Source organism: Oncorhynchus mykiss, unplaced genomic scaffold (genome assembly GCF_013265735.2).
Source record: "Oncorhynchus mykiss isolate Arlee unplaced genomic scaffold, USDA_OmykA_1.1 un_scaffold_212, whole genome shotgun sequence".
In the NCBI taxonomy this organism is placed as follows: Eukaryota; Metazoa; Chordata; class Actinopteri; order Salmoniformes; family Salmonidae; genus Oncorhynchus; species Oncorhynchus mykiss.
In genome coordinates this window covers 374659-402253 of record NW_023493683.1, presented here as the reverse complement: position 1 = coordinate 402253, position 27595 = coordinate 374659, and the positions used below count along the sequence as shown (strand labels likewise).

Genomic DNA, 27595 nt, shown 5'->3' with positions numbered 1-27595 from the left:
AGTTAGCCACTGATTATTTCCAAACCACTCATTGTTGAATTTGCGACTTTCCGACTTGTTGTGTAATTTTTATGTCCAGTGGCCGATGAGTACCGATACCTTTTTATCTATTTTTTCTCTTCATCATTTCTCTTCATATGACGAGGATTAAAAAGGATTTGCCAGTAGATTGTCGACCTGATTCATGATGATGACGGCTAGCTAAGATTTAGAAAGTCGGATGTTGACGTGATCTGTCCAATCAAAGCTACTGTACATATAACATGATTTGATGTCATTTTCTCTGTGGCCAATGACCATGAGCCTTCTTGGACGTGCACTTCTTGTCCGCCCCACTGCAACTCCCGTACGGACTCGGGAGAGGCGAAGGTTGAGAGCTTCCGAAACACACCCCCGCCCCCCCCCCCCCCCCCTCCCCCCGCCTAAGCCACACTGCTTGTTGACACACTGCTCGCTTAACCCGGAAGCCTGCCGCACCAATGTGTCGGAGGAAACACCATACAGCTGAAGCCAGCGTGCACTGCGCCCGGCCCGCCACAAGGAGTCGCTTCGGCCCGCCACAAGAAGTCGCTTGAGCGTGGTGGGAGAAGGACATCCCAGCTGGCCAAACCCTCCCCTAACCCAGACGACGCCGGGCCAATCGCGGCTGGGATCAAACCCAGATCTGTAGTGACACCTCGTGCACTGCGATGCCTTAGACCGCTGCGCCACTTAGGAGGCCCCGATTTGGACGGGCACTTCTAATGTAAATCTATGGCAGCACTCAAAGGGGAATTGAACTGCCTAGCTCTCCCTGTAGATTCTGCGGTGACTTAGTGTCCCCGTGAGTGACAGACCACTGAGCCAATCACAGCGCAACTAGAGAAGATTACCAACCCCCATACGCTCTGTATTTTTGCTGGCTGCCTCTCCACCACAGAAAGCACTGAGCTGGGATGCAAACACCTGCATTTTGGAGCTGCTTGACTCAAGAAAACAGTAGCAGTGCCTGAGTCAAATCACTGGGGAATCCAGCACCAAAAGCCATATAACAACCTGTGTGTTGTGATAATTACATTGTTTGCTCTACAACCTGTTAGTTCATATGCCTTGACACAGTGATATATAGACCTAAGGGCCTATAGACACAGTGGTATATAGGCCTAAGGGCCTATAGACACAGTGATATATAGGCCTAAGGGCCTATAGACACAGTGGTATATAGACCTAAGGGCCTATAGACACAGTGATATATAGGCCTAAGGGCCTATAGACACAGTGATATATAGGCCTAAGGGCCTATAGACACAGTGGTATATAGGTCTAAGGGCCTATAGACACAGTGATATATATAGGTCTAAGGGCCTATAGACACAGTGATATATATAGGTCTAAGGGCCTATAGACACAGTGATATATAGGTCTAAGGGCCTATAGACACAGTGATATATAGGTCTAAGGGCCTATAGACACAGTGATATATAGGTCTAAGGGCCTATAGACACAGTGGTATATAGGTCTAAGGGCCTATAGACACAGTGGTATATAGGTCTAAGGGCCTAAAGGGGCAAGTCAATAAGAAATTCAAACCACACCTTTGTTTCATCATAAAACCAGAGAGCAACATCTGTCCAGTGAAGTCCACAAAACATATTACCTGTAACAAACAGATACATGACCTACAGCAGGTCAAGCAAGGTCATGTTTCTGACATTTTCTGACTACTCAACAACTATTGATTTAGAACCACAGAGTTACCGCAAGTCCCAAAGAAAACAGTAGCTGCCTCCACTATTCCAGCACCATTCACACTTCAACATTTCAACATCATCTAATCACCTCTGCTTAGTCTAATACAGTGACAACTAAAAGATACCAGAAACTATTTAGTCCAATAATGTAAGCTAAATATGATGTGGCTGTCCATGGTACTGATTTCTCTCTCTCTGTGTGTGTGTGTGTGTGTGTGTGTGTGTGTGTGTGTGTGTGCGTGTGCGTGTGCGTGCATGCTCATTCGTGCAAGTAGAAAGATAATGTTGACTCGCCCTACTTGTAGAGAAACGCCAATGACATCCTCTTCTCTGTCATGTTGACAAAACGATCCATCACTTCACAATGCTTGCTCGCCAGCCGAACTCCATTCATGGGCAACGTTATCTCGTTAACATTAGCCTTCTACCAGGGGCACAACAACGTATGAATTAATGGTTGGTTCAGAATCGTTGTTATAATCATTAGCCAGCATGGAGAATTAAGTAAAATCACAAGTTCAAATCCCCATCTCCATCCGTGGCTAATTTGGGAAAGGGACCATTTTAACTAGCTAGTCACCAGAAGACAACAACACAACGAGATGCAACAATTCAAGTTGTTTCTGTCAATGACGTATGAATGGGATCTGATAGGAGTGAAGCCAAATCCAAGCTGGCTTCCTTTGACACTGTTTTTTGGTGCGCCAGGACCATTCACAGTTTAGCTCAACGCTTGATTGACTATTATTTTATACTTTTCCTTTTTATCAAAGGGGAGGCCAAATGCTCGCTGGCTTCCGTTGCTTTCAATGCTACTGGTGGCAACATTGTCATACTCTTTTTGACCACACAGCATCAGATGGATTGCCAACACATAGAGGGACAGAGGGGGCACTGTTTCACTCACTCAGACTGTGAGATACAATTCAGCCTCTTTTTTTAATTTTTTTTTATTTCACCTTTATTTAACCAGGTAGGCTAGTTGAGAACAAGTTCTCATTTGCAACTGCGACCTGGCCAAGATAAAGCATAGCAGTATGAGCAGACAACACAGAGTTAAACATGGAGTAAACAATTAACAAGTCAATAACACAGTAGAAAAAAAAGGGGGAGTCTATATACAATGTGTGCAAAAGGCATGAGGTAGGCGAATAATTACAATTTTGCAGAATTAACACTGGAGTGATAAATGATCAGATGGTCATGTACAGGTAGAGATATTGGTGTGCAAAAGAGCAGAAAAGTAAATAAATAAAAACAGTATGGGGATGAGGTAGGTGAAAATGGGTGGGCTATTTACCAATAGACTATGTACAGCTGCAGCGATCGGTTAGCTGCTCAGATAGCTGATGTTTGAAGTTGGTGAGGGAGATAAAAGTCTCCAACTTCAGCGATTTTTGCAATTCGTTCCAGTCACAGGCAGCAGAGTACTGGAACGAAAGGCGGCCAAATGAGGTCTGGAGAGTTGAAGGAAAAATATGAAATACAGAGAGACGAAAAATATATTATTTTATACGTTTTAGTTCTTATTTTTATTTTGGCTTCTGTCAAGAAAGAGACCATGTTTGTATACGGCTTTATTAACTCAAGGATTTGTTTATTTGTTTATTTTTTTTACGTTGTTTGCAAACTGATATGTGACATGGAATTAATGCCAAAATAAAATGCTAAACAGGGCAACTTTTTATTTGTTTTGTAGCTTAACAAGTGGGGCTCTGCCCTGAATGACAGGTCTCCACTGAGTTAGAGACAGTTGTAGTTGCTGCTGTCTGTGTTTCTGTCTTCTATGTAGTTATTTCTGTACATGGTTGATTCTTTACTCTAAATGTGTCTGTGTGTGTGTGTGTCTGTGTGCGTGCCTGTGCCACTTTCTTGTGTGTGTGTGTGTGTGTGTGTGTGTGTGTGTAGTGTATCCACAGAGACCTAGCAGCCAGGAACATTCTGCTGACTCAGGGTAGAGTAGCCAAGATCTGTGACTTCGGACTTGCCCGAGACATCACCACCGACTCTAACTACGTCCTCAGAGGCAATGTAAGTGTGTGTGTGTATTTTTGTTATAGAAAGAGTGTGAAATACAAGAAGGTTGCTCAGGTTTTACCATCAAAGAGCAACAAGTAAAAACCCAATCATTGTAACACAACGGAATCTCAGAGGGACAGTTCGGCCATTTTACATGTTTAGATGTGTTTCCTTATCTTGATATAGACGTAAATCTCAGAGGGATAGTTCGGCCATTTTACATGTTTAGATGTGTTTCCTTATCTTGATAATAGTCGTCTCTGGACAACGACTGTCAAGGCAAGGAAACATCCAAATAAGTAAAATCACTGAACTATCTTTTAAAATGAATAGCCACTTCCTGTTTCACCCCGATGATGCGTTTCCTGTGGGTGTTGTCTCCCCCTGATGATGCGTTTCCTGTGTGTTCCAGGCCCGTCTCCCAGTGAAGTGGATGTCTCCAGAGAGTATCTTTGACGGTGTTTACACCTTGGAGAGTGATGTCTGGTCATACGGTATCCTGCTCTGGGAAATATTCTCTTTAGGTAATGTACAGTACATAACTATAGATCACCTTGGAGACTGATGTCTGGTCACATGGTAACTATAGTCACCTTGGAGACTGATGTCTGGTCACATGGTAACTATAGTCACCTTGGAGACTGATGTCTGGTCACATGGTAGCTATAGTCACCTTGGAGACTGATGTCTGGTCACATGGTAACTATAGTCACCTTGGAGACTGATGTCTGGTCACATGGTAGCTATAGTCACCTTGGAGATCGATATCTGGTCACATGGTAACTATAGTCACCTAGGAGACTGATGTCTGGTCACATGGTAACTATAGTAACCTTGGAGACTGATGTCTGGTCACATGGTATCTATAGTCATCTAGGAGACTGATGTCATGGTAACTATAGTCACCTTGGAGACTGATGTCTGGTCACATGGTATCTATAGTCACCTTGGAGACTGATGTCTGGTCACATGGTATCTATAGTCATCTAGGAGACTGATGTCATGGTAACTATAGTCACCTTGGAGACTGATGTCTGGTCACATGGTATCTATAGTCACCTTGGAGACTGATGTCTGGTCACATGGTATCTATAGTCACCTTGGAGACTGATGTCTGGTCACATGGTAACTATAGTCACCTTGGAGACTGATGTCTGGTCACATGGTATCTATAGTCACCTTGGAGACTGATGTCTGGTCACATGGTATCTATAGTCACCTTGGAGACTGATGTCTGGTCACATGGTATCTATAGTCACCTTGGAGACTGATGTCTGGTCACATGGTATCTATAGTCACCTTGGAGACTGATGTCTGGTCACATGGTATCTATAGTCATCTAGGAGACTGATGTCATGGTAACTATAGTCACCTTGGAGACTGATGTCTGGTCACATGGTATCTATAGTCACATTGGAGACTGATGTCTGGTCACATGGTAGCTATAGTCACCTTGGAGACTGATGTCTGGTCACATGGTAACTATAGTCACCTTGGAGACTGATGTCTGGTCACATGGTAGCTATAGTCACCTTGGAGACCGATATCTGGTCACATGGTAACTATAGTCACCTAGGAGACTGATGTCTGGTCACATGGTAACTATAGTAACCTTGGAGACTGATGTCTGGTCACATGGTATCTATAGTCATCTAGGAGACTGATGTCATGGTAACTATAGTCACCTTGGAGACTGATGTCTGGTCACATGGTATCTATAGTCACCTTGGAGACTGATGTCTGGTCACATGGTATCTATAGTCATCTAGGAGACTGATGTCATGGTAACTATAGTCACCTTGGAGACTGATGTCTGGTCACATGGTATCTATAGTCACCTTGGAGACTGATGTCTGGTCACATGGTATCTATAGTCACCTTGGAGACTGATGTCTGGTCACATGGTAACTATAGTCACCTTGGAGACTGATGTCTGGTCACATGGTATCTATAGTCACCTTGGAGACTGATGTCTGGTCACATGGTATCTATAGTCACCTTGGAGACTGATGTCTGGTCACATGGTATCTATAGTCACCTTGGAGACTGATGTCTGGTCACATGGTATCTATAGTCACCTTGGAGACTGATGTCTGGTCACATGGTATCTATAGTCATCTAGGAGACTGATGTCATGGTAACTATAGTCACCTTGGAGACTGATGTCTGGTCACATGGTATCTATAGTCACATTGGAGACTGATGTCTGGTCACATGGTAGCTATAGTCACCTTGGAGACTGATGTCTGGTCACATGGTAACTATAGTCACCTTGGAGACTGATGTCTGGTCACATGGTAGCTATAGTCACCTTGGAGACCGATATCTGGTCACATGGTAACTATAGTCACCTAGGAGACTGATGTCTGGTCACATGGTAACTATAGTAACCTTGGAGACTGATGTCTGGTCACATGGTATCTATAGTCATCTAGGAGACTGATGTCATGGTAACTATAGTCACCTTGGAGACTGATGTCTGGTCACATGGTATCTATAGTCACCTTGGAGACTGATGTCTGGTCACATGGTATCTATAGTCACCTTGGAGACTGATGTCTGGTCACATGGTATCTATAGTCACCTTGGAGACTGATGTCTGGTCACATGGTATCTATAGTCACCTTGGAGACTGATGTCTGGTCACATGGTATCTATAGTCACCTTGGAGACTGATGTCTGGTCACATGGTATCTATAGTCATCTAGGAGACTGATGTCATGGTAACTATAGTCACCTTGGAGACTGATGTCTGGTCACATGGTAGCTATAGTCACCTTGGAGACCGATATCTGGTCACATGGTAACTATAGTCACCTAGGAGACTGATGTCTGGTCACATGGTAACTATAGTAACCTTGGAGACTGATGTCTGGTCACATGGTATCTATAGTCATCTAGGAGACTGATGTCATGGTAACTATAGTCACCTTGGAGACTGATGTCTGGTCACATGGTATCTATAGTCACCTTGGAGACTGATGTCTGGTCACATGGTATCTATAGTCATCTAGGAGACTGATGTCATGGTAACTATAGTCACCTTGGAGACTGATGTCTGGTCACATGGTATCTATAGTCACCTTGGAGACTGATGTCTGGTCACATGGTATCTATAGTCACCTTGGAGACTGATGTCTGGTCACATGGTAACTATAGTCACCTTGGAGACTGATGTCTGGTCACATGGTATCTATAGTCACCTTGGAGACTGATGTCTGGTCACATGGTATCTATAGTCACCTTGGAGACTGATGTCTGGTCACATGGTATCTATAGTCACCTTGGAGACTGATGTCTGGTCACATGGTATCTATAGTCACCTTGGAGACTGATGTCTGGTCACATGGTATCTATAGTCATCTAGGAGACTGATGTCATGGTAACTATAGTCACCTTGGAGACTGATGTCTGGTCACATGGTAGCTATAGTCACCTTGGAGACCGATATCTGGTCACATGGTAACTATAGTCACCTAGGAGACTGATGTCTGGTCACATGGTAACTATAGTAACCTTGGAGACTGATGTCTGGTCACATGGTATCTATAGTCATCTAGGAGACTGATGTCAAGGTAACTATAGTCACCTTGGAGACTGATGTCTGGTCACATGGTATCTATAGTCACCTTGGAGACTGATGTCTGGTCACATGGTATCTATAGTCATCTAGGAGACTGATGTCATGGTAACTATAGTCACCTTGGAGACTGATGTCTGGTCACATGGTATCTATAGTCACCTTGGAGACTGATGTCTGGTCACATGGTATCTATAGTCACCTTGGAGACTGATGTCTGGTCACATGGTAACTATAGTCACCTTGGAGACTGATGTCTGGTCACATGGTATCTATAGTCACCTTGGAGACTGATGTCTGGTCACATGGTATCTATAGTCACCTTGGAGACTGATGTCTGGTCACATGGTATCTATAGTCACCTTGGAGACTGATGTCTGGTCACATGGTATCTATAGTCACCTTGGAGACTGATGTCTGGTCACATGGTATCTATAGTCATCTAGGAGACTGATGTCATGGTAACTATAGTCACCTTGGAGACTGATGTCTGGTCACATGGTATCTATAGTCACATTGGAGACTGATGTCTGGTCACATGGTAGCTATAGTCACCTTGGAGACTGATGTCTGGTCACATGGTAACTATAGTCACCTTGGAGACTGATGTCTGGTCACATGGTAGCTATAGTCACCTTGGAGACCGATATCTGGTCACATGGTAACTATAGTCACCTAGGAGACTGATGTCTGGTCACATGGTAACTATAGTAACCTTGGAGACTGATGTCTGGTCACATGGTATCTATAGTCATCTAGGAGACTGATGTCATGGTAACTATAGTCACCTTGGAGACTGATGTCTGGTCACATGGTATCTATAGTCACCTTGGAGACTGATGTCTGGTCACATGGTATCTATAGTCATCTAGGAGACTGATGTCATGGTAACTATAGTCACCTTGGAGACTGATGTCTGGTCACATGGTATCTATAGTCACCTTGGAGACTGATGTCTGGTCACATGGTATCTATAGTCACCTTGGAGACTGATGTCTGGTCACATGGTAACTATAGTCACCTTGGAGACTGATGTCTGGTCACATGGTATCTATAGTCACCTTGGAGACTGATGTCTGGTCACATGGTATCTATAGTCACCTTGGAGACTGATGTCTGGTCACATGGTATCTATAGTCACCTTGGAGACTGATGTCTGGTCACATGGTATCTATAGTCACCTTGGAGACTGATGTCTGGTCACATGGTATCTATAGTCATCTAGGAGACTGATGTCATGGTAACTATAGTCACCTTGGAGACTGATGTCTGGTCACATGGTATCTATAGTCACATTGGAGACTGATGTCTGGTCACATGGTATCTATAGTCACCTTGGAGACTGATGTCTGGTCACATGGTATCTATAGTCACCTTGGAGACTGATGTCTGGTCACATGGTATCTATAGTCACCTAGGAGACTGATGTCTGGTCACATGGTATCTATAGTCATCTAGGAGACTGATGTCATGGTAACTATAGTCACCTTGGAGACTGATGTCTGGTCACATGGTATCTATAGTCACCTTGGAGACTGATGTCTGGTCACATGGTAACTATAGTCACATTGGAGACTGATGTCTGGTCACATGGTATCTATAGTCACCTTGGATACTGATGTCTGGTCACATGGTAACTATAGTCACCTTGGAGACTGATGTCTGGTCACATGGTAACTATAGTCACCTTGGAGACTGATGTCTGGTCACATGGTATCTATAGTCACCTTGGAGACTGATGTCTGGTCACATGGTATCTATAGTCACCTTGGAGACTGATGTCTGGTCACATGGTATCTATAGTCACCTTGGAGACTGATGTCTGGTCACATGGTATCTATAGTCACCTTGGAGACTGATGTCTGGTCACATGGTATCTATAGTCACCTTGGAGACTGATGTCTGGTCACATGGTATCTATAGTCACCTTGGAGACTGATGTCATGGTAACTATAGTCACCTTGGAGACTGATGTCTGGTCACATGGTAACTATAGTCACCTAGGAGACTGATGTCTGGTCACATGATATCTATAGTCACCTTGGAGACTGATGTCTGGTCACATGGTAACTATAGTAACCTTGGAGACTGATGTCTGGTCACATGGTAACTATAGTCACCTTGGAGACTGATGTCTGGTCACATGGTAACTATAGTCACCTTGGAGACTGATGTCTGGTCACATGGTAACTATAGTCACCTTGGAGACTGATGTCTGGTCACATGGTATCTATAGTCACCTTGGAGACTGATGTCTGGTTACATGGTAACTATAGTCACCTAGGAGACTGATGTCTGGTCACATGGTAACTATAGTCACCTAGGAGACTGATGTCTGGTCACATGGTATCTATAGTCGCCTTGGAGACTGATGTCTGGTCACATGGTAACTATAGTCACCTAGGAGACTGATGTCTGGTCACATGGTAACTATAGTCACCTAGGAGACTGATGTCTGGTCACATGGTATCTATAGTCACCTTGGAGACTGATGTCTGGTCACATGGTAACTATAGTAACCTTGGAGAGTTGTTGGTTTTACGTTTTCTGGTCTACGTTATTTACTTAACAAATAAGGAATACTCAAAATGTGAATATATAAAATTAAGATATTTGAATTAGAATACAGCTGTTGACAGAAGTCAAAGATCAACATACAACTGACGTCTCTCCTGAGTTGTGAACTAAAGAAAGACAGGATCTTCTATAGATCAAACCTCATGGTGTCAAACCCTGCATGTGCAGTTTAAAGACCCAGTTATTCTAAACACAAGGTTTCTGAGAACCTGTCTCAGCAGTAGGTAAATCTGCCCTGGTTTCAGAGAAAAACAGACGCTGTGTCTCGCTGTCATCCACAGTCCCTTTTTCTCACCTCTTCTCACAGACGCGGGGCTGTGGGTTTTGGTAGAGAGCTTGACACAGACAGAGGCCTCAATATATTCAGCTATACAGTGAGAATAAGTATAATGGCACATAAGCAAATTATTAATAACAACATAATCAATGTTGGGGGTCTTTAGAAGACCCTCAAAATCAACTTTAACCCTTCAGAGTGATGTCTGGTCACATGGTAACTATAGTAACCCTTCAGAGTGATGTCTGGTCACATGGTAACTATAGTAACCCTTCAGAGTGATGTCTGGTCACATGGTAACTATAGTAACCCTTCAGAGTGATGTCTGGTCACATGGTAACTAGTAACCCTTCAGAGTGATGTCTGGTCACATGGTAACTATAGTAACCCTTCAGAGTGATGTCTGGTCACATGGTAACTATAGTAACCCTTCAGAGTGATGTCTGGTCACATGGTAACTAGTAACCCTTCAGAGTGATGTCTGGTCACATGGTAACTATAGTAACCCTTCAGAGTGATGTCTGGTCACATGGTAACTATAGTAACCCTTCAGAGTGATGTCTGGTCACATGGTAACTATAGTAACCCTTCAGAGTGATGTCTGGTCACATGGTAACTATAGTAACCCTTCAGAGTGATGTCTGGTCACATGGTAACTAGTAACCCTTCAGAGTGATGTCTGGTCACATGGTAACTAGTAACCCTTCAGAGTGATGTCTGGTCACATGGTAACTAGTAACCCTTCAGAGTGATGTCTGGTCACATGGTAACTATAGTAACCCTTCAGAGTGATGTCTGGTCACATGGTAACTAGTAACCCTTCAGAGTGATGTCTGGTCACATGGTAACTATAGTAACCCTTCAGAGTGATGTCTGGTCACATGGTAACTAGTAACCCTTCAGAGTGATGTCTGGTCACATGGTAACTAGTAACCCTTCAGAGTGATGTCTGGTCACATGGTAACTATAGTAACCCTTCAGAGTGATGTCTGGTCACATGGTAACTAGTAACCCTTCAGAGTGATGTCTGGTCACATGGTAACTATAGTAACCCTTCAGAGTGATGTCTGGTCACATGGTAACTATAGTAACCCTTCAGAGTGATGTCTGGTCACATGATAACTATAGTAACCCTTCAGAGTGATGTCTGGTCACATGGTAACTAGTAACCCTTCAGAGTGATGTCTGGTCACATGGTAACTATAGTAACCCTTCAGAGTGATGTCTGGTCACATGGTAACTAGTAACCCTTCAGAGTGATGTCTGGTCACATGGTAACTATAGTAACCCTTCAGAGTGATGTCTGGTCACATGGTAACTATAGTAACCCTTCAGAGTGATGTCTGGTCACATGGTAACTATAGTAACCCTTCAGAGTGATGTCTGGTCACATGGTAACTATAGTAACCCTTCAGAGTGATGTCTGGTCACATGGTAACTATAGTAACCCTTCAGAGTGATGTCTGGTCACATGGTAACTATAGTAACCCTTCAGAGTGATGTCTGGTCACATGGTAACTAGTAACCCTTCAGAGTGATGTCTGGTCACATGGTAACTAGTAACCCTTCAGAGTGATGTCTGGTCACATGGTAACTAGTAACCCTTCAGAGTGATGTCTGGTCACATGGTAACTATAGTAACCCTTCAGAGTGATGTCTGGTCACATGGTAACTAGTAACCCTTCAGAGTGATGTCTGGTCACATGGTAACTATAGTAACCCTTCAGAGTGATGTCTGGTCACATGGTAACTAGTAACCCTTCAGAGTGATGTCTGGTCACATGGTAACTAGTAACCCTTCAGAGTGATGTCTGGTCACATGGTAACTATAGTAACCCTTCAGAGTGATGTCTGGTCACATGGTAACTAGTAACCCTTCAGAGTGATGTCTGGTCACATGGTAACTATAGTAACCCTTCAGAGTGATGTCTGGTCACATGGTAACTATAGTAACCCTTCAGAGTGATGTCTGGTCACATGATAACTATAGTAACCCTTCAGAGTGATGTCTGGTCACATGGTAACTAGTAACCCTTCAGAGTGATGTCTGGTCACATGGTAACTATAGTAACCCTTCAGAGTGATGTCTGGTCACATGGTAACTAGTAACCCTTCAGAGTGATGTCTGGTCACATGGTAACTATAGTAACCCTTCAGAGTGATGTCTGGTCACATGGTAACTATAGTAACCCTTCAGAGTGATGTCTGGTCACATGGTAACTATAGTAACCCTTCAGAGTGATGACTGGTCACATGGTAACTATAGTAACCCTTCAGAGTGATGACTGGTCACATGGTAGCTATAGTCACCTTGGAGACCGATATCTGGTCACATGGTAACTATAGTCACCTAGGAGACTGATGTCTGGTCACATGGTAACTATAGTAACCTTGGAGACTGATGTCTGGTCACATGGTATCTATAGTCATCTAGGAGACTGATGTCATGGTAACTATAGTCACCTTGGAGACTGATGTCTGGTCACATGGTATCTATAGTCACCTTGGAGACTGATGTCTGGTCACATGGTATCTATAGTCATCTAGGAGACTGATGTCATGGTAACTATAGTCACCTTGGAGACTGATGTCTGGTCACATGGTATCTATAGTCACCTTGGAGACTGATGTCTGGTCACATGGTATCTATAGTCACCTTGGAGACTGATGTCTGGTCACATGGTAACTATAGTCACCTTGGAGACTGATGTCTGGTCACATGGTATCTATAGTCACCTTGGAGACTGATGTCTGGTCACATGGTATCTATAGTCACCTTGGAGACTGATGTCTGGTCACATGGTATCTATAGTCACCTTGGAGACTGATGTCTGGTCACATGGTATCTATAGTCACCTTGGAGACTGATGTCTGGTCACATGGTATCTATAGTCATCTAGGAGACTGATGTCATGGTAACTATAGTCACCTTGGAGACTGATGTCTGGTCACATGGTATCTATAGTCACATTGGAGACTGATGTCTGGTCACATGGTAGCTATAGTCACCTTGGAGACTGATGTCTGGTCACATGGTAACTATAGTCACCTTGGAGACTGATGTCTGGTCACATGGTAGCTATAGTCACCTTGGAGACCGATATCTGGTCACATGGTAACTATAGTCACCTAGGAGACTGATGTCTGGTCACATGGTAACTATAGTAACCTTGGAGACTGATGTCTGGTCACATGGTATCTATAGTCATCTAGGAGACTGATGTCATGGTAACTATAGTCACCTTGGAGACTGATGTCTGGTCACATGGTATCTATAGTCACCTTGGAGACTGATGTCTGGTCACATGGTATCTATAGTCATCTAGGAGACTGATGTCATGGTAACTATAGTCACCTTGGAGACTGATGTCTGGTCACATGGTATCTATAGTCACCTTGGAGACTGATGTCTGGTCACATGGTATCTATAGTCACCTTGGAGACTGATGTCTGGTCACATGGTAACTATAGTCACCTTGGAGACTGATGTCTGGTCACATGGTAACTATAGTCACCTTGGAGACTGATGTCTGGTCACATGGTAACTATAGTAACCTTGGAGACTGATGTCTGGTCACATGGTAACTATAGTCACCTTGGAGACTGATGTCTGGTCACATGGTAACTATAGTCACCTTGGAGACTGATGTCTGGTCACATGGTAACTATAGTCACCTTGGAGACTGATGTCTGGTCACATGGTATCTATAGTCACCTTGGAGACTGATGTCTGGTTACATGGTAACTATAGTCACCTAGGAGACTGATGTCTGGTCACATGGTAACTATAGTCACCTAGGAGACTGATGTCTGGTCACATGGTATCTATAGTCGCCTTGGAGACTGATGTCTGGTCACATGGTAACTATAGTCACCTAGGAGACTGATGTCTGGTCACATGGTAACTATAGTCACCTAGGAGACTGATGTCTGGTCACATGGTATCTATAGTCACCTTGGAGACTGATGTCTGGTCACATGGTAACTATAGTAACCTTGGAGAGTTGTTGGTTTTACGTTTTCTGGTCTACGTTATTTACTTAACAAATAAGGAATACTCAAAATGTGAATATATAAAATTAAGATATTTGAATTAGAATACAGCTGTTGACAGAAGTCAAAGATCAACATACAACTGACGTCTCTCCTGAGTTGTGAACTAAAGAAAGACAGGATCTTCTATAGATCAAACCTCATGGTGTCAAACCCTGCATGTGCAGTTTAAAGACCCAGTTATTCTAAACACAAGGTTTCTGAGAACCTGTCTCAGCAGTAGGTAAATCTGCCCTGGTTTCAGAGAAAAACAGACGCTGTGTCTCGCTGTCATCCACAGTCCCTTTTTCTCACCTCTTCTCACAGACGCGGGGCTGTGGGTTTTGGTAGAGAGCTTGACACAGACAGAGGCCTCAATATATTCAGCTATACAGTGAGAATAAGTATAATGGCACATAAGCAAATTATTAATAACAACATAATCAATGTTGGGGGTCTTTAGAAGACCCTCAAAATCAACTTTAACCCTTCAGAGTGATGTCTGGTCACATGGTAACTATAGTAACCCTTCAGAGTGATGTCTGGTCACATGGTAACTATAGTAACCCTTCAGAGTGATGTCTGGTCACATGGTAACTATAGTAACCCTTCAGAGTGATGTCTGGTCACATGGTAACTAGTAACCCTTCAGAGTGATGTCTGGTCACATGGTAACTATAGTAACCCTTCAGAGTGATGTCTGGTCACATGGTAACTATAGTAACCCTTCAGAGTGATGTCTGGTCACATGGTAACTAGTAACCCTTCAGAGTGATGTCTGGTCACATGGTAACTATAGTAACCCTTCAGAGTGATGTCTGGTCACATGGTAACTATAGTAACCCTTCAGAGTGATGTCTGGTCACATGGTAACTATAGTAACCCTTCAGAGTGATGTCTGGTCACATGGTAACTATAGTAACCCTTCAGAGTGATGTCTGGTCACATGGTAACTAGTAACCCTTCAGAGTGATGTCTGGTCACATGGTAACTAGTAACCCTTCAGAGTGATGTCTGGTCACATGGTAACTAGTAACCCTTCAGAGTGATGTCTGGTCACATGGTAACTATAGTAACCCTTCAGAGTGATGTCTGGTCACATGGTAACTAGTAACCCTTCAGAGTGATGTCTGGTCACATGGTAACTATAGTAACCCTTCAGAGTGATGTCTGGTCACATGGTAACTAGTAACCCTTCAGAGTGATGTCTGGTCACATGGTAACTAGTAACCCTTCAGAGTGATGTCTGGTCACATGGTAACTATAGTAACCCTTCAGAGTGATGTCTGGTCACATGGTAACTAGTAACCCTTCAGAGTGATGTCTGGTCACATGGTAACTATAGTAACCCTTCAGAGTGATGTCTGGTCACATGGTAACTATAGTAACCCTTCAGAGTGATGTCTGGTCACATGATAACTATAGTAACCCTTCAGAGTGATGTCTGGTCACATGGTAACTAGTAACCCTTCAGAGTGATGTCTGGTCACATGGTAACTATAGTAACCCTTCAGAGTGATGTCTGGTCACATGGTAACTAGTAACCCTTCAGAGTGATGTCTGGTCACATGGTAACTATAGTAACCCTTCAGAGTGATGTCTGGTCACATGGTAACTATAGTAACCCTTCAGAGTGATGTCTGGTCACATGGTAACTATAGTAACCCTTCAGAGTGATGTCTGGTCACATGGTAACTATAGTAACCCTTCAGAGTGATGTCTGGTCACATGGTAACTATAGTAACCCTTCAGAGTGATGTCTGGTCACATGGTAACTATAGTAACCCTTCAGAGTGATGTCTGGTCACATGGTAACTAGTAACCCTTCAGAGTGATGTCTGGTCACATGGTAACTAGTAACCCTTCAGAGTGATGTCTGGTCACATGGTAACTAGTAACCCTTCAGAGTGATGTCTGGTCACATGGTAACTATAGTAACCCTTCAGAGTGATGTCTGGTCACATGGTAACTAGTAACCCTTCAGAGTGATGTCTGGTCACATGGTAACTATAGTAACCCTTCAGAGTGATGTCTGGTCACATGGTAACTAGTAACCCTTCAGAGTGATGTCTGGTCACATGGTAACTAGTAACCCTTCAGAGTGATGTCTGGTCACATGGTAACTATAGTAACCCTTCAGAGTGATGTCTGGTCACATGGTAACTAGTAACCCTTCAGAGTGATGTCTGGTCACATGGTAACTATAGTAACCCTTCAGAGTGATGTCTGGTCACATGGTAACTATAGTAACCCTTCAGAGTGATGTCTGGTCACATGATAACTATAGTAACCCTTCAGAGTGATGTCTGGTCACATGGTAACTAGTAACCCTTCAGAGTGATGTCTGGTCACATGGTAACTATAGTAACCCTTCAGAGTGATGTCTGGTCACATGGTAACTAGTAACCCTTCAGAGTGATGTCTGGTCACATGGTAACTATAGTAACCCTTCAGAGTGATGTCTGGTCACATGGTAACTATAGTAACCCTTCAGAGTGATGTCTGGTCACATGGTAACTATAGTAACCCTTCAGAGTGATGACTGGTCACATGGTAACTATAGTAACCCTTCAGAGTGATGACTGGTCACATGGTAGCTATAGTCACCTTGGAGACCGATATCTGGTCACATGGTAACTATAGTCACCTAGGAGACTGATGTCTGGTCACATGGTAACTATAGTAACCTTGGAGACTGATGTCTGGTCACATGGTATCTATAGTCATCTAGGAGACTGATGTCATGGTAACTATAGTCACCTTGGAGACTGATGTCTGGTCACATGGTATCTATAGTCACCTTGGAGACTGATGTCTGGTCACATGGTATCTATAGTCATCTAGGAGACTGATGTCATGGTAACTATAGTCACCTTGGAGACTGATGTCTGGTCACATGGTATCTATAGTCACCTTGGAGACTGATGTCTGGTCACATGGTATCTATAGTCACCTTGGAGACTGATGTCTGGTCACATGGTAACTATAGTCACCTTGGAGACTGATGTCTGGTCACATGGTATCTATAGTCACCTTGGAGACTGATGTCTGGTCACATGGTATCTATAGTCACCTTGGAGACTGATGTCTGGTCACATGGTATCTATAGTCACCTTGGAGACTGATGTCTGGTCACATGGTATCTATAGTCACCTTGGAGACTGATGTCTGGTCACATGGTATCTATAGTCATCTAGGAGACTGATGTCATGGTAACTATAGTCACCTTGGAGACTGATGTCTGGTCACATGGTATCTATAGTCACATTGGAGACTGATGTCTGGTCACATGGTAGCTATAGTCACCTTGGAGACTGATGTCTGGTCACATGGTAACTATAGTCACCTTGGAGACTGATGTCTGGTCACATGGTAGCTATAGTCACCTTGGAGACCGATATCTGGTCACATGGTAACTATAGTCACCTAGGAGACTGATGTCTGGTCACATGGTAACTATAGTAACCTTGGAGACTGATGTCTGGTCACATGGTATCTATAGTCATCTAGGAGACTGATGTCATGGTAACTATAGTCACCTTGGAGACTGATGTCTGGTCACATGGTATCTATAGTCACCTTGGAGACTGATGTCTGGTCACATGGTATCTATAGTCATCTAGGAGACTGATGTCATGGTAACTATAGTCACCTTGGAGACTGATGTCTGGTCACATGGTATCTATAGTCACCTTGGAGACTGATGTCTGGTCACATGGTATCTATAGTCACCTTGGAGACTGATGTCTGGTCACATGGTAACTATAGTCACCTTGGAGACTGATGTCTGGTCACATGGTATCTATAGTCACCTTGGAGACTGATGTCTGGTCACATGGTATCTATAGTCACCTTGGAGACTGATGTCTGGTCACATGGTATCTATAGTCACCTTGGAGACTGATGTCTGGTCACATGGTATCTATAGTCACCTTGGAGACTGATGTCTGGTCACATGGTATCTATAGTCATCTAGGAGACTGATGTCATGGTAACTATAGTCACCTTGGAGACTGATGTCATGGTAACTATAGTCACCTTGGAGACTGATGTCTGGTCACATGGTATCTATAGTCACCTAGGAGACTGATGTCTGGTCACATGGTATCTATAGTCATCTAGGAGACTGATGTCATGGTAACTATAGTCACCTTGGAGACTGATGTCTGGTCACATGGTATCTATAGTCACCTTGGAGACTGATGTCTGGTCACATGGTAACTATAGTCACATTGGAGACTGATGTCTGGTCACATGGTATCTATAGTCACCTTGGATACTGATGTCTGGTCACATGGTAACTATAGTCACCTTGGAGACTGATGTCTGGTCACATGGTAACTATAGTCACCTTGGAGACTGATGTCTGGTCACATGGTATCTATAGTCACCTTGGAGACTGATGTCTGGTCACATGGTATCTATAGTCACCTTGGAGACTGATGTCTGGTCACATGGTATCTATAGTCACCTTGGAGACTGATGTCTGGTCACATGGTATCTATAGTCACCTTGGAGACTGATGTCTGGTCACATGGTATCTATAGTCACCTTGGAGACTGATGTCTGGTCACATGGTATCTATAGTCATCTAGGAGACTGATGTCATGGTAACTATAGTCACCTTGGAGACTGATGTCTGGTCACATGGTAGCTATAGTCACCTTGGAGACCGATATCTGGTCACATGGTAACTATAGTCACCTAGGAGACTGATGTCTGGTCACATGGTAACTATAGTAACCTTGGAGACTGATGTCTGGTCACATGGTATCTATAGTCATCTAGGAGACTGATGTCATGGTAACTATAGTCACCTTGGAGACTGATGTCTGGTCACATGGTATCTATAGTCACCTTGGAGACTGATGTCTGGTCACATGGTATCTATAGTCATCTAGGAGACTGATGTCATGGTAACTATAGTCACCTTGGAGACTGATGTCTGGTCACATGGTATCTATAGTCACCTTGGAGACTGATGTCTGGTCACATGGTATCTATAGTCACCTTGGAGACTGATGTCTGGTCACATGGTAACTATAGTCACCTTGGAGACTGATGTCTGGTCACATGGTATCTATAGTCACCTTGGAGACTGATGTCTGGTCACATGGTATCTATAGTCACCTTGGAGACTGATGTCTGGTCACATGGTATCTATAGTCACCTTGGAGACTGATGTCTGGTCACATGGTATCTATAGTCACCTTGGAGACTGATGTCTGGTCACATGGTATCTATAGTCATCTAGGAGACTGATGTCATGGTAACTATAGTCACCTTGGAGACTGATGTCTGGTCACATGGTAGCTATAGTCACCTTGGAGACCGATATCTGGTCACATGGTAACTATAGTCACCTAGGAGACTGATGTCTGGTCACATGGTAACTATAGTAACCTTGGAGACTGATGTCTGGTCACATGGTATCTATAGTCATCTAGGAGACTGATGTCATGGTAACTATAGTCACCTTGGAGACTGATGTCTGGTCACATGGTATCTATAGTCACCTTGGAGACTGATGTCTGGTCACATGGTATCTATAGTCATCTAGGAGACTGATGTCATGGTAACTATAGTCACCTTGGAGACTGATGTCTGGTCACATGGTATCTATAGTCACCTTGGAGACTGATGTCTGGTCACATGGTATCTATAGTCACCTTGGAGACTGATGTCTGGTCACATGGTAACTATAGTCACCTTGGAGACTGATGTCTGGTCACATGGTATCTATAGTCACCTTGGAGACTGATGTCTGGTCACATGGTATCTATAGTCACCTTGGAGACTGATGTCTGGTCACATGGTATCTATAGTCACCTTGGAGACTGATGTCTGGTCACATGGTATCTATAGTCACCTTGGAGACTGATGTCTGGTCACATGGTATCTATAGTCATCTAGGAGACTGATGTCATGGTAACTATAGTCACCTTGGAGACTGATGTCTGGTCACATGGTATCTATAGTCACATTGGAGACTGATGTCTGGTCACATGGTAGCTATAGTCACCTTGGAGACTGATGTCTGGTCACATGGTAACTATAGTCACCTTGGAGACTGATGTCTGGTCACATGGTAGCTATAGTCACCTTGGAGACCGATATCTGGTCACATGGTAACTATAGTCACCTAGGAGACTGATGTCTGGTCACATGGTAACTATAGTAACCTTGGAGACTGATGTCTGGTCACATGGTATCTATAGTCATCTAGGAGACTGATGTCATGGTAACTATAGTCACCTTGGAGACTGATGTCTGGTCACATGGTATCTATAGTCACCTTGGAGACTGATGTCTGGTCACATGGTATCTATAGTCATCTAGGAGACTGATGTCATGGTAACTATAGTCACCTTGGAGACTGATGTCTGGTCACATGGTATCTATAGTCACCTTGGAGACTGATGTCTGGTCACATGGTATCTATAGTCACCTTGGAGACTGATGTCTGGTCACATGGTAACTATAGTCACCTTGGAGACTGATGTCTGGTCACATGGTATCTATAGTCACCTTGGAGACTGATGTCTGGTCACATGGTATCTATAGTCACCTTGGAGACTGATGTCTGGTCACATGGTATCTATAGTCACCTTGGAGACTGATGTCTGGTCACATGGTATCTATAGTCACCTTGGAGACTGATGTCTGGTCACATGGTATCTATAGTCATCTAGGAGACTGATGTCATGGTAACTATAGTCACCTTGGAGACTGATGTCTGGTCACATGGTATCTATAGTCACATTGGAGACTGATGTCTGGTCACATGGTATCTATAGTCACCTTGGAGACTGATGTCTGGTCACATGGTATCTATAGTCACCTTGGAGACTGATGTCTGGTCACATGGTATCTATAGTCACCTAGGAGACTGATGTCTGGTCACATGGTATCTATAGTCATCTAGGAGACTGATGTCATGGTAACTATAGTCACCTTGGAGACTGATGTCTGGTCACATGGTATCTATAGTCACCTTGGAGACTGATGTCTGGTCACATGGTAACTATAGTCACATTGGAGACTGATGTCTGGTCACATGGTATCTATAGTCACCTTGGATACTGATGTCTGGTCACATGGTAACTATAGTCACCTTGGAGACTGATGTCTGGTCACATGGTAACTATAGTCACCTTGGAGACTGATGTCTGGTCACATGGTATCTATAGTCACCTTGGAGACTGATGTCTGGTCACATGGTATCTATAGTCACCTTGGAGACTGATGTCTGGTCACATGGTATCTATAGTCACCTTGGAGACTGATGTCTGGTCACATGGTATCTATAGTCACCTTGGAGACTGATGTCTGGTCACATGGTATCTATAGTCACCTTGGAGACTGATGTCTGGTCACATGGTATCTATAGTCACCTTGGAGACTGATGTCATGGTAACTATAGTCACCTTGGAGACTGATGTCTGGTCACATGGTAACTATAGTCACCTAGGAGACTGATGTCTGGTCACATGATATCTATAGTCACCTTGGAGACTGATGTCTGGTCACATGGTAACTATAGTAACCTTGGAGACTGATGTCTGGTCACATGGTAACTATAGTCACCTTGGAGACTGATGTCTGGTCACATGGTAACTATAGTCACCTTGGAGACTGATGTCTGGTCACATGGTAACTATAGTCACCTTGGAGACTGATGTCTGGTCACATGGTATCTATAGTCACCTTGGAGACTGATGTCTGGTTACATGGTAACTATAGTCACCTAGGAGACTGATGTCTGGTCACATGGTAACTATAGTCACCTAGGAGACTGATGTCTGGTCACATGGTATCTATAGTCGCCTTGGAGACTGATGTCTGGTCACATGGTAACTATAGTCACCTAGGAGACTGATGTCTGGTCACATGGTAACTATAGTCACCTAGGAGACTGATGTCTGGTCACATGGTATCTATAGTCACCTTGGAGACTGATGTCTGGTCACATGGTAACTATAGTAACCTTGGAGAGTTGTTGGTTTTACGTTTTCTGGTCTACGTTATTTACTTAACAAATAAGGAATACTCAAAATGTGAATATATAAAATTAAGATATTTGAATTAGAATACAGCTGTTGACAGAAGTCAAAGATCAACATACAACTGACGTCTCTCCTGAGTTGTGAACTAAAGAAAGACAGGATCTTCTATAGATCAAACCTCATGGTGTCAAACCCTGCATGTGCAGTTTAAAGACCCAGTTATTCTAAACACAAGGTTTCTGAGAACCTGTCTCAGCAGTAGGTAAATCTGCCCTGGTTTCAGAGAAAAACAGACGCTGTGTCTCGCTGTCATCCACAGTCCCTTTTTCTCACCTCTTCTCACAGACGCGGGGCTGTGGGTTTTGGTAGAGAGCTTGACACAGACAGAGGCCTCAATATATTCAGCTATACAGTGAGAATAAGTATAATGGCACATAAGCAAATTATTAATAACAACATAATCAATGTTGGGGGTCTTTAGAAGACCCTCAAAATCAACTTTAACCCTTCAGAGTGATGTCTGGTCACATGGTAACTATAGTAACCCTTCAGAGTGATGTCTGGTCACATGGTAACTATAGTAACCCTTCAGAGTGATGTCTGGTCACATGGTAACTATAGTAACCCTTCAGAGTGATGTCTGGTCACATGGTAACTAGTAACCCTTCAGAGTGATGTCTGGTCACATGGTAACTATAGTAACCCTTCAGAGTGATGTCTGGTCACATGGTAACTATAGTAACCCTTCAGAGTGATGTCTGGTCACATGGTAACTAGTAACCCTTCAGAGTGATGTCTGGTCACATGGTAACTATAGTAACCCTTCAGAGTGATGTCTGGTCACATGGTAACTATAGTAACCCTTCAGAGTGATGTCTGGTCACATGGTAACTATAGTAACCCTTCAGAGTGATGTCTGGTCACATGGTAACTATAGTAACCCTTCAGAGTGATGTCTGGTCACATGGTAACTAGTAACCCTTCAGAGTGATGTCTGGTCACATGGTAACTAGTAACCCTTCAGAGTGATGTCTGGTCACATGGTAACTAGTAACCCTTCAGAGTGATGTCTGGTCACATGGTAACTATAGTAACCCTTCAGAGTGATGTCTGGTCACATGGTAACTAGTAACCCTTCAGAGTGATGTCTGGTCACATGGTAACTATAGTAACCCTTCAGAGTGATGTCTGGTCACATGGTAACTAGTAACCCTTCAGAGTGATGTCTGGTCACATGGTAACTAGTAACCCTTCAGAGTGATGTCTGGTCACATGGTAACTATAGTAACCCTTCAGAGTGATGTCTGGTCACATGGTAACTAGTAACCCTTCAGAGTGATGTCTGGTCACATGGTAACTATAGTAACCCTTCAGAGTGATGTCTGGTCACATGGTAACTATAGTAACCCTTCAGAGTGATGTCTGGTCACATGATAACTATAGTAACCCTTCAGAGTGATGTCTGGTCACATGGTAACTAGTAACCCTTCAGAGTGATGTCTGGTCACATGGTAACTATAGTAACCCTTCAGAGTGATGTCTGGTCACATGGTAACTAGTAACCCTTCAGAGTGATGTCTGGTCACATGGTAACTATAGTAACCCTTCAGAGTGATGTCTGGTCACATGGTAACTATAGTAACCCTTCAGAGTGATGTCTGGTCACATGGTAACTATAGTAACCCTTCAGAGTGATGACTGGTCACATGGTAACTATAGTAACCCTTCAGAGTGATGACTGGTCACATGGTAACTATAGTAACCCTTCAGAGTGATGTCTGGTCACATGGTAACTATAGTAACCCTTCAGAGTGATGACTGGTCACATGGTAACTATAGTAACCCTTCAGAGTGATGTCTGGTCACATGGTAACTATAGTAACCCTTCAGAGTGATGACTGGTCACATGGTAACTATAGTAACCCTTCAGAGTGATGACTGGTCACATGGTAACTATAGTAACCCTTCAGAGTGATGTCTGGTCACATGGTAACTATAGTAACCCTTCAGAGTGATGTCTGGTCACATGCTAACTATAGTAACCCTTCAGAGTGATGTCTGGTCACATGGTAACTATAGTAACCCTTCAGAGTGATGACTGGTCACATGGTAACTATAGTAACCCTTCAGAGTGATGTCTGGTCACATGGTAACTATAGTAACTCTTCAGAGTGATGACTGGTCACATGGTAACTATAGTAACCCTTCAGAGTGATGTATGGTCACATGGTAACTATAGTAACCCTTCAGAGTGATGTCTGGTCACATGGTAACTATAGTAACCCTTCAGAGTGATGTCTGGTCACATGGTAACTATAGTAACCCTTCAGAGTGATGACTGGTCACATGGTAACTATAGTAACCCTTCAGAGTGATGTCTGGTCACATGGTAACTATAGTAACCCTTCAGAGTGATGTCTGGTCACATGGTAACTATAGTAACCCTTCAGAGTGATGTCTGGTCACATGGTAACTATAGTAACCCTTCAGAGTGATGTCTGGTCACATGGTAACTAGTAACCTTGGATACAGTCTATATACTCACACACACAAAGGCATGCAGGCACACATGTTTGGGGAATATACTAACTGTGTGTCTGTGTTTGTGTCTGTGTGTGTCTGTCTGTCTCTGTGTGTGTCTGTCTCTGTGTGTGTGTGTGTGTGTGTAGGCAGCAGTCCATACCCTGGTATGCAGGTGGGTTCAGCGTTCTACAGGATGATCCAGGAAGGACACAGAATGAACAGACCTGATGTGGCTCCCAGAGAAATGTAAGGAGTGTGTGTGATTTTGAAAAATATACTTACTATGACTGAGTGGTTGTCCCACCTAGCGATCTTAAGATGAAGACACAGTAGGGAGTCATTTAGCAGACTTATCTGGATAAGAGAGTCTGCTAAATGACTCCCTACTGTCTGTCTCTCTGGATAAGAGAGTCTGCTAAATGACTCCCTACTGTCAGTCTCTCTGGATAAGAGAGTCTGCTAAATGACTCCCTACTGTCAGTCTCTCTGGATAAGAGAGTCTGCTAAATGACTCCCTACTGTCAGTCTCTCTGGATAAGAGAGTCTGCTAAATGACTCCCTACTGTCAGTCTCTCTGGATAAGAGAGTCTGCTAAATGACTCGCATGTAAATTGTGCTTGTTTTGTGACCCCTGTTTCTCCTCTCTCTCTCTCTCTCTGTCTGTCTGTCTGTCTCTCTCTGTCTCTCTCTCTCTCTTTCTCTCTCTTTGTCTCTGTCTCTCTCTGTCTCTCTCCAGTTATGACATGATGTTGTCCTGTTGGAGTGAGGACCCTCTGAAGAGACCTTCCTTTAGGAAAGTAGTCGAGACGACTGAACTACTACTGTCAGAACACACCAAGAATGTACGTTCTGGAACTGTTCAGCATCGTTTTGTTGAAAACATTATCAATATATGTCAATTGAAGTTGTGTCGAATTTAAATGGAATCAATAACTTGGTATAATTATTTTAACTACTACGGCCAGAAAACACCAAGAATGTAGGTTCATAAATAGTATAGTTTTATATGGATTTATCGATTTACATTTACGTATTAATATGAATGTTCATACCCTCAATTGTATATTAATGTTTAATATAACATGCCTAAATTCTGTGTTGATGTTTGTCTGTGTTGTGTTGTTTGTCTGTTGGTGTGTGTGCAGGTGTACCTGAACCTGAGCTATGGAGCTGTTCCTCCAGACCAGCAGAGGGCAGCGTCTCACAGACTGAGCTCAGTGAGCAGCACTACGGCCCCGACACAACCACTACTGCTGAATACTGCTGATGTGTTTCTGGACTACGACACTGTCTGAATAATGGACGGACACACACACACACACACACACACACACACACCTACAAACTCAGCAGCGCCAATTTTGTGGACTAGGACACTGTTAATGGACACACTCTCTCTTCGTATTGATTGGTCTGTGATGCAATTCATATAGTATGTAACCTTTATGTAACCTTTATGTAACCTTTATGTAACTAGGCAAGTCGGTTAAGAACAAATTCTTATTTACAATGACGGCCTGTCCCCTGGACGACGCTGGGCCAAATTGTGTGCCGCCATATGGGACACAACACAATAACCTCCACATTCATATACACAATAACCTACACAACACAATAACCTACACAACACAACCTACACATTCATATACACATTAACCTACACATTCATATACACATTAACCTACACAACACAATAACCTACACAACACAACCTACACATTCATATACACATTAACCTACACATTCATATACACAATAACCTACACATTCATATACACATTAACCTACACATTCATATACACAATAACCTACACAACACAATAACCTACACAACACAATAACCTACACAACACATTAACCTACACAACACAATAACCTACACAACACAATAACCTACACAACACAATAACCTACACAACACATTAACCTACACAACACAATAACCTACACAACACAATAACCTACACATTCATATACACAATAACCTACACATTCATATACACAATAACCTACACATTCATATACACAATAACCTACACATTCATATACACAATAACCTACACATTCATATACACAATACAATACACATTCATATACACAATAACCTACACATTCATATACACAATAACCTACACATTCATATACACAATAACATACACATTCATATACACAATAACCTACACATTCATATACACAATACAATACACATTCATATACACAATAACCTACACATTCATATACACAATACAATACACAATATTAAACCCTGATTGGATGTCAAGGCCTAAACCCTGATTGGATGTCCAGGCCTAAACCCTGATTGGATGTCCAGGCCTAAACCCTGATTGGATGTCCAGGCCTAAGCCCTGATTGGGTGTCCAGGCCTAAGCCCTGATTGGGTGTCCAGGCCTAAACCCTGATTGGGTGTCCAGGCCTAAACCCTGATTGGGTGTCCAGGCCTAAACCCTGATTGGGTGTCCAGGCCTAAACCCTGATTGGGTGTCCAGGCCTAAACCCTGATTGGGTGTCCAGGCCTAAACCCTGATTGGATGTCAAGGCCTAAACCCTGATTGGGTTTACATTCATTAAAAAAATAACAAAGTTGTACATTCACCAAGGATTCTAGAACTTTAGCTAGACCAGGAAGTCTTGAAGTGGTGCGGTAATCATTAAGATCACTACTATTCCCCGTCCTTACGCACAAGAGCTGATTTCCTGATTCCTGATTGGATGTCCAGGCCTAAACCCTGATTGGGTTTCAGGATTGTAGAACTTTAGCTAGACCAGGAAGTCTTGAAGTGGTGCGGTAATCATTAAGGTCACTAGGCGGCACAAGAGCTGATTTCCTGAT

General features: G+C 43.3%; 1 protein-coding gene across 1 annotated transcript in view; it reads left to right on the top strand.

The window, feature by feature from the left end:
- LOC110513598 (mast/stem cell growth factor receptor kita) overlaps window positions 1-26359 on the top strand; it is a 97186-nt gene extending 70827 nt beyond the window's left edge. Inside the window, exons 17-21 of the mRNA XM_036972919.1 lie at window positions 3639-3761; window positions 4162-4273; window positions 24891-24990; window positions 25481-25586; window positions 25890-26359. Of these exons, the coding sequence (XP_036828814.1) occupies window positions 3639-3761; window positions 4162-4273; window positions 24891-24990; window positions 25481-25586; window positions 25890-26039 (591 nt within the window). The 3' untranslated portion in view covers window positions 26040-26359. The remainder of the gene's footprint in view (window positions 1-3638; window positions 3762-4161; window positions 4274-24890; window positions 24991-25480; window positions 25587-25889) is intronic.
- The last annotated feature ends 1236 nt before the right edge of the window (window positions 26360-27595 follow it).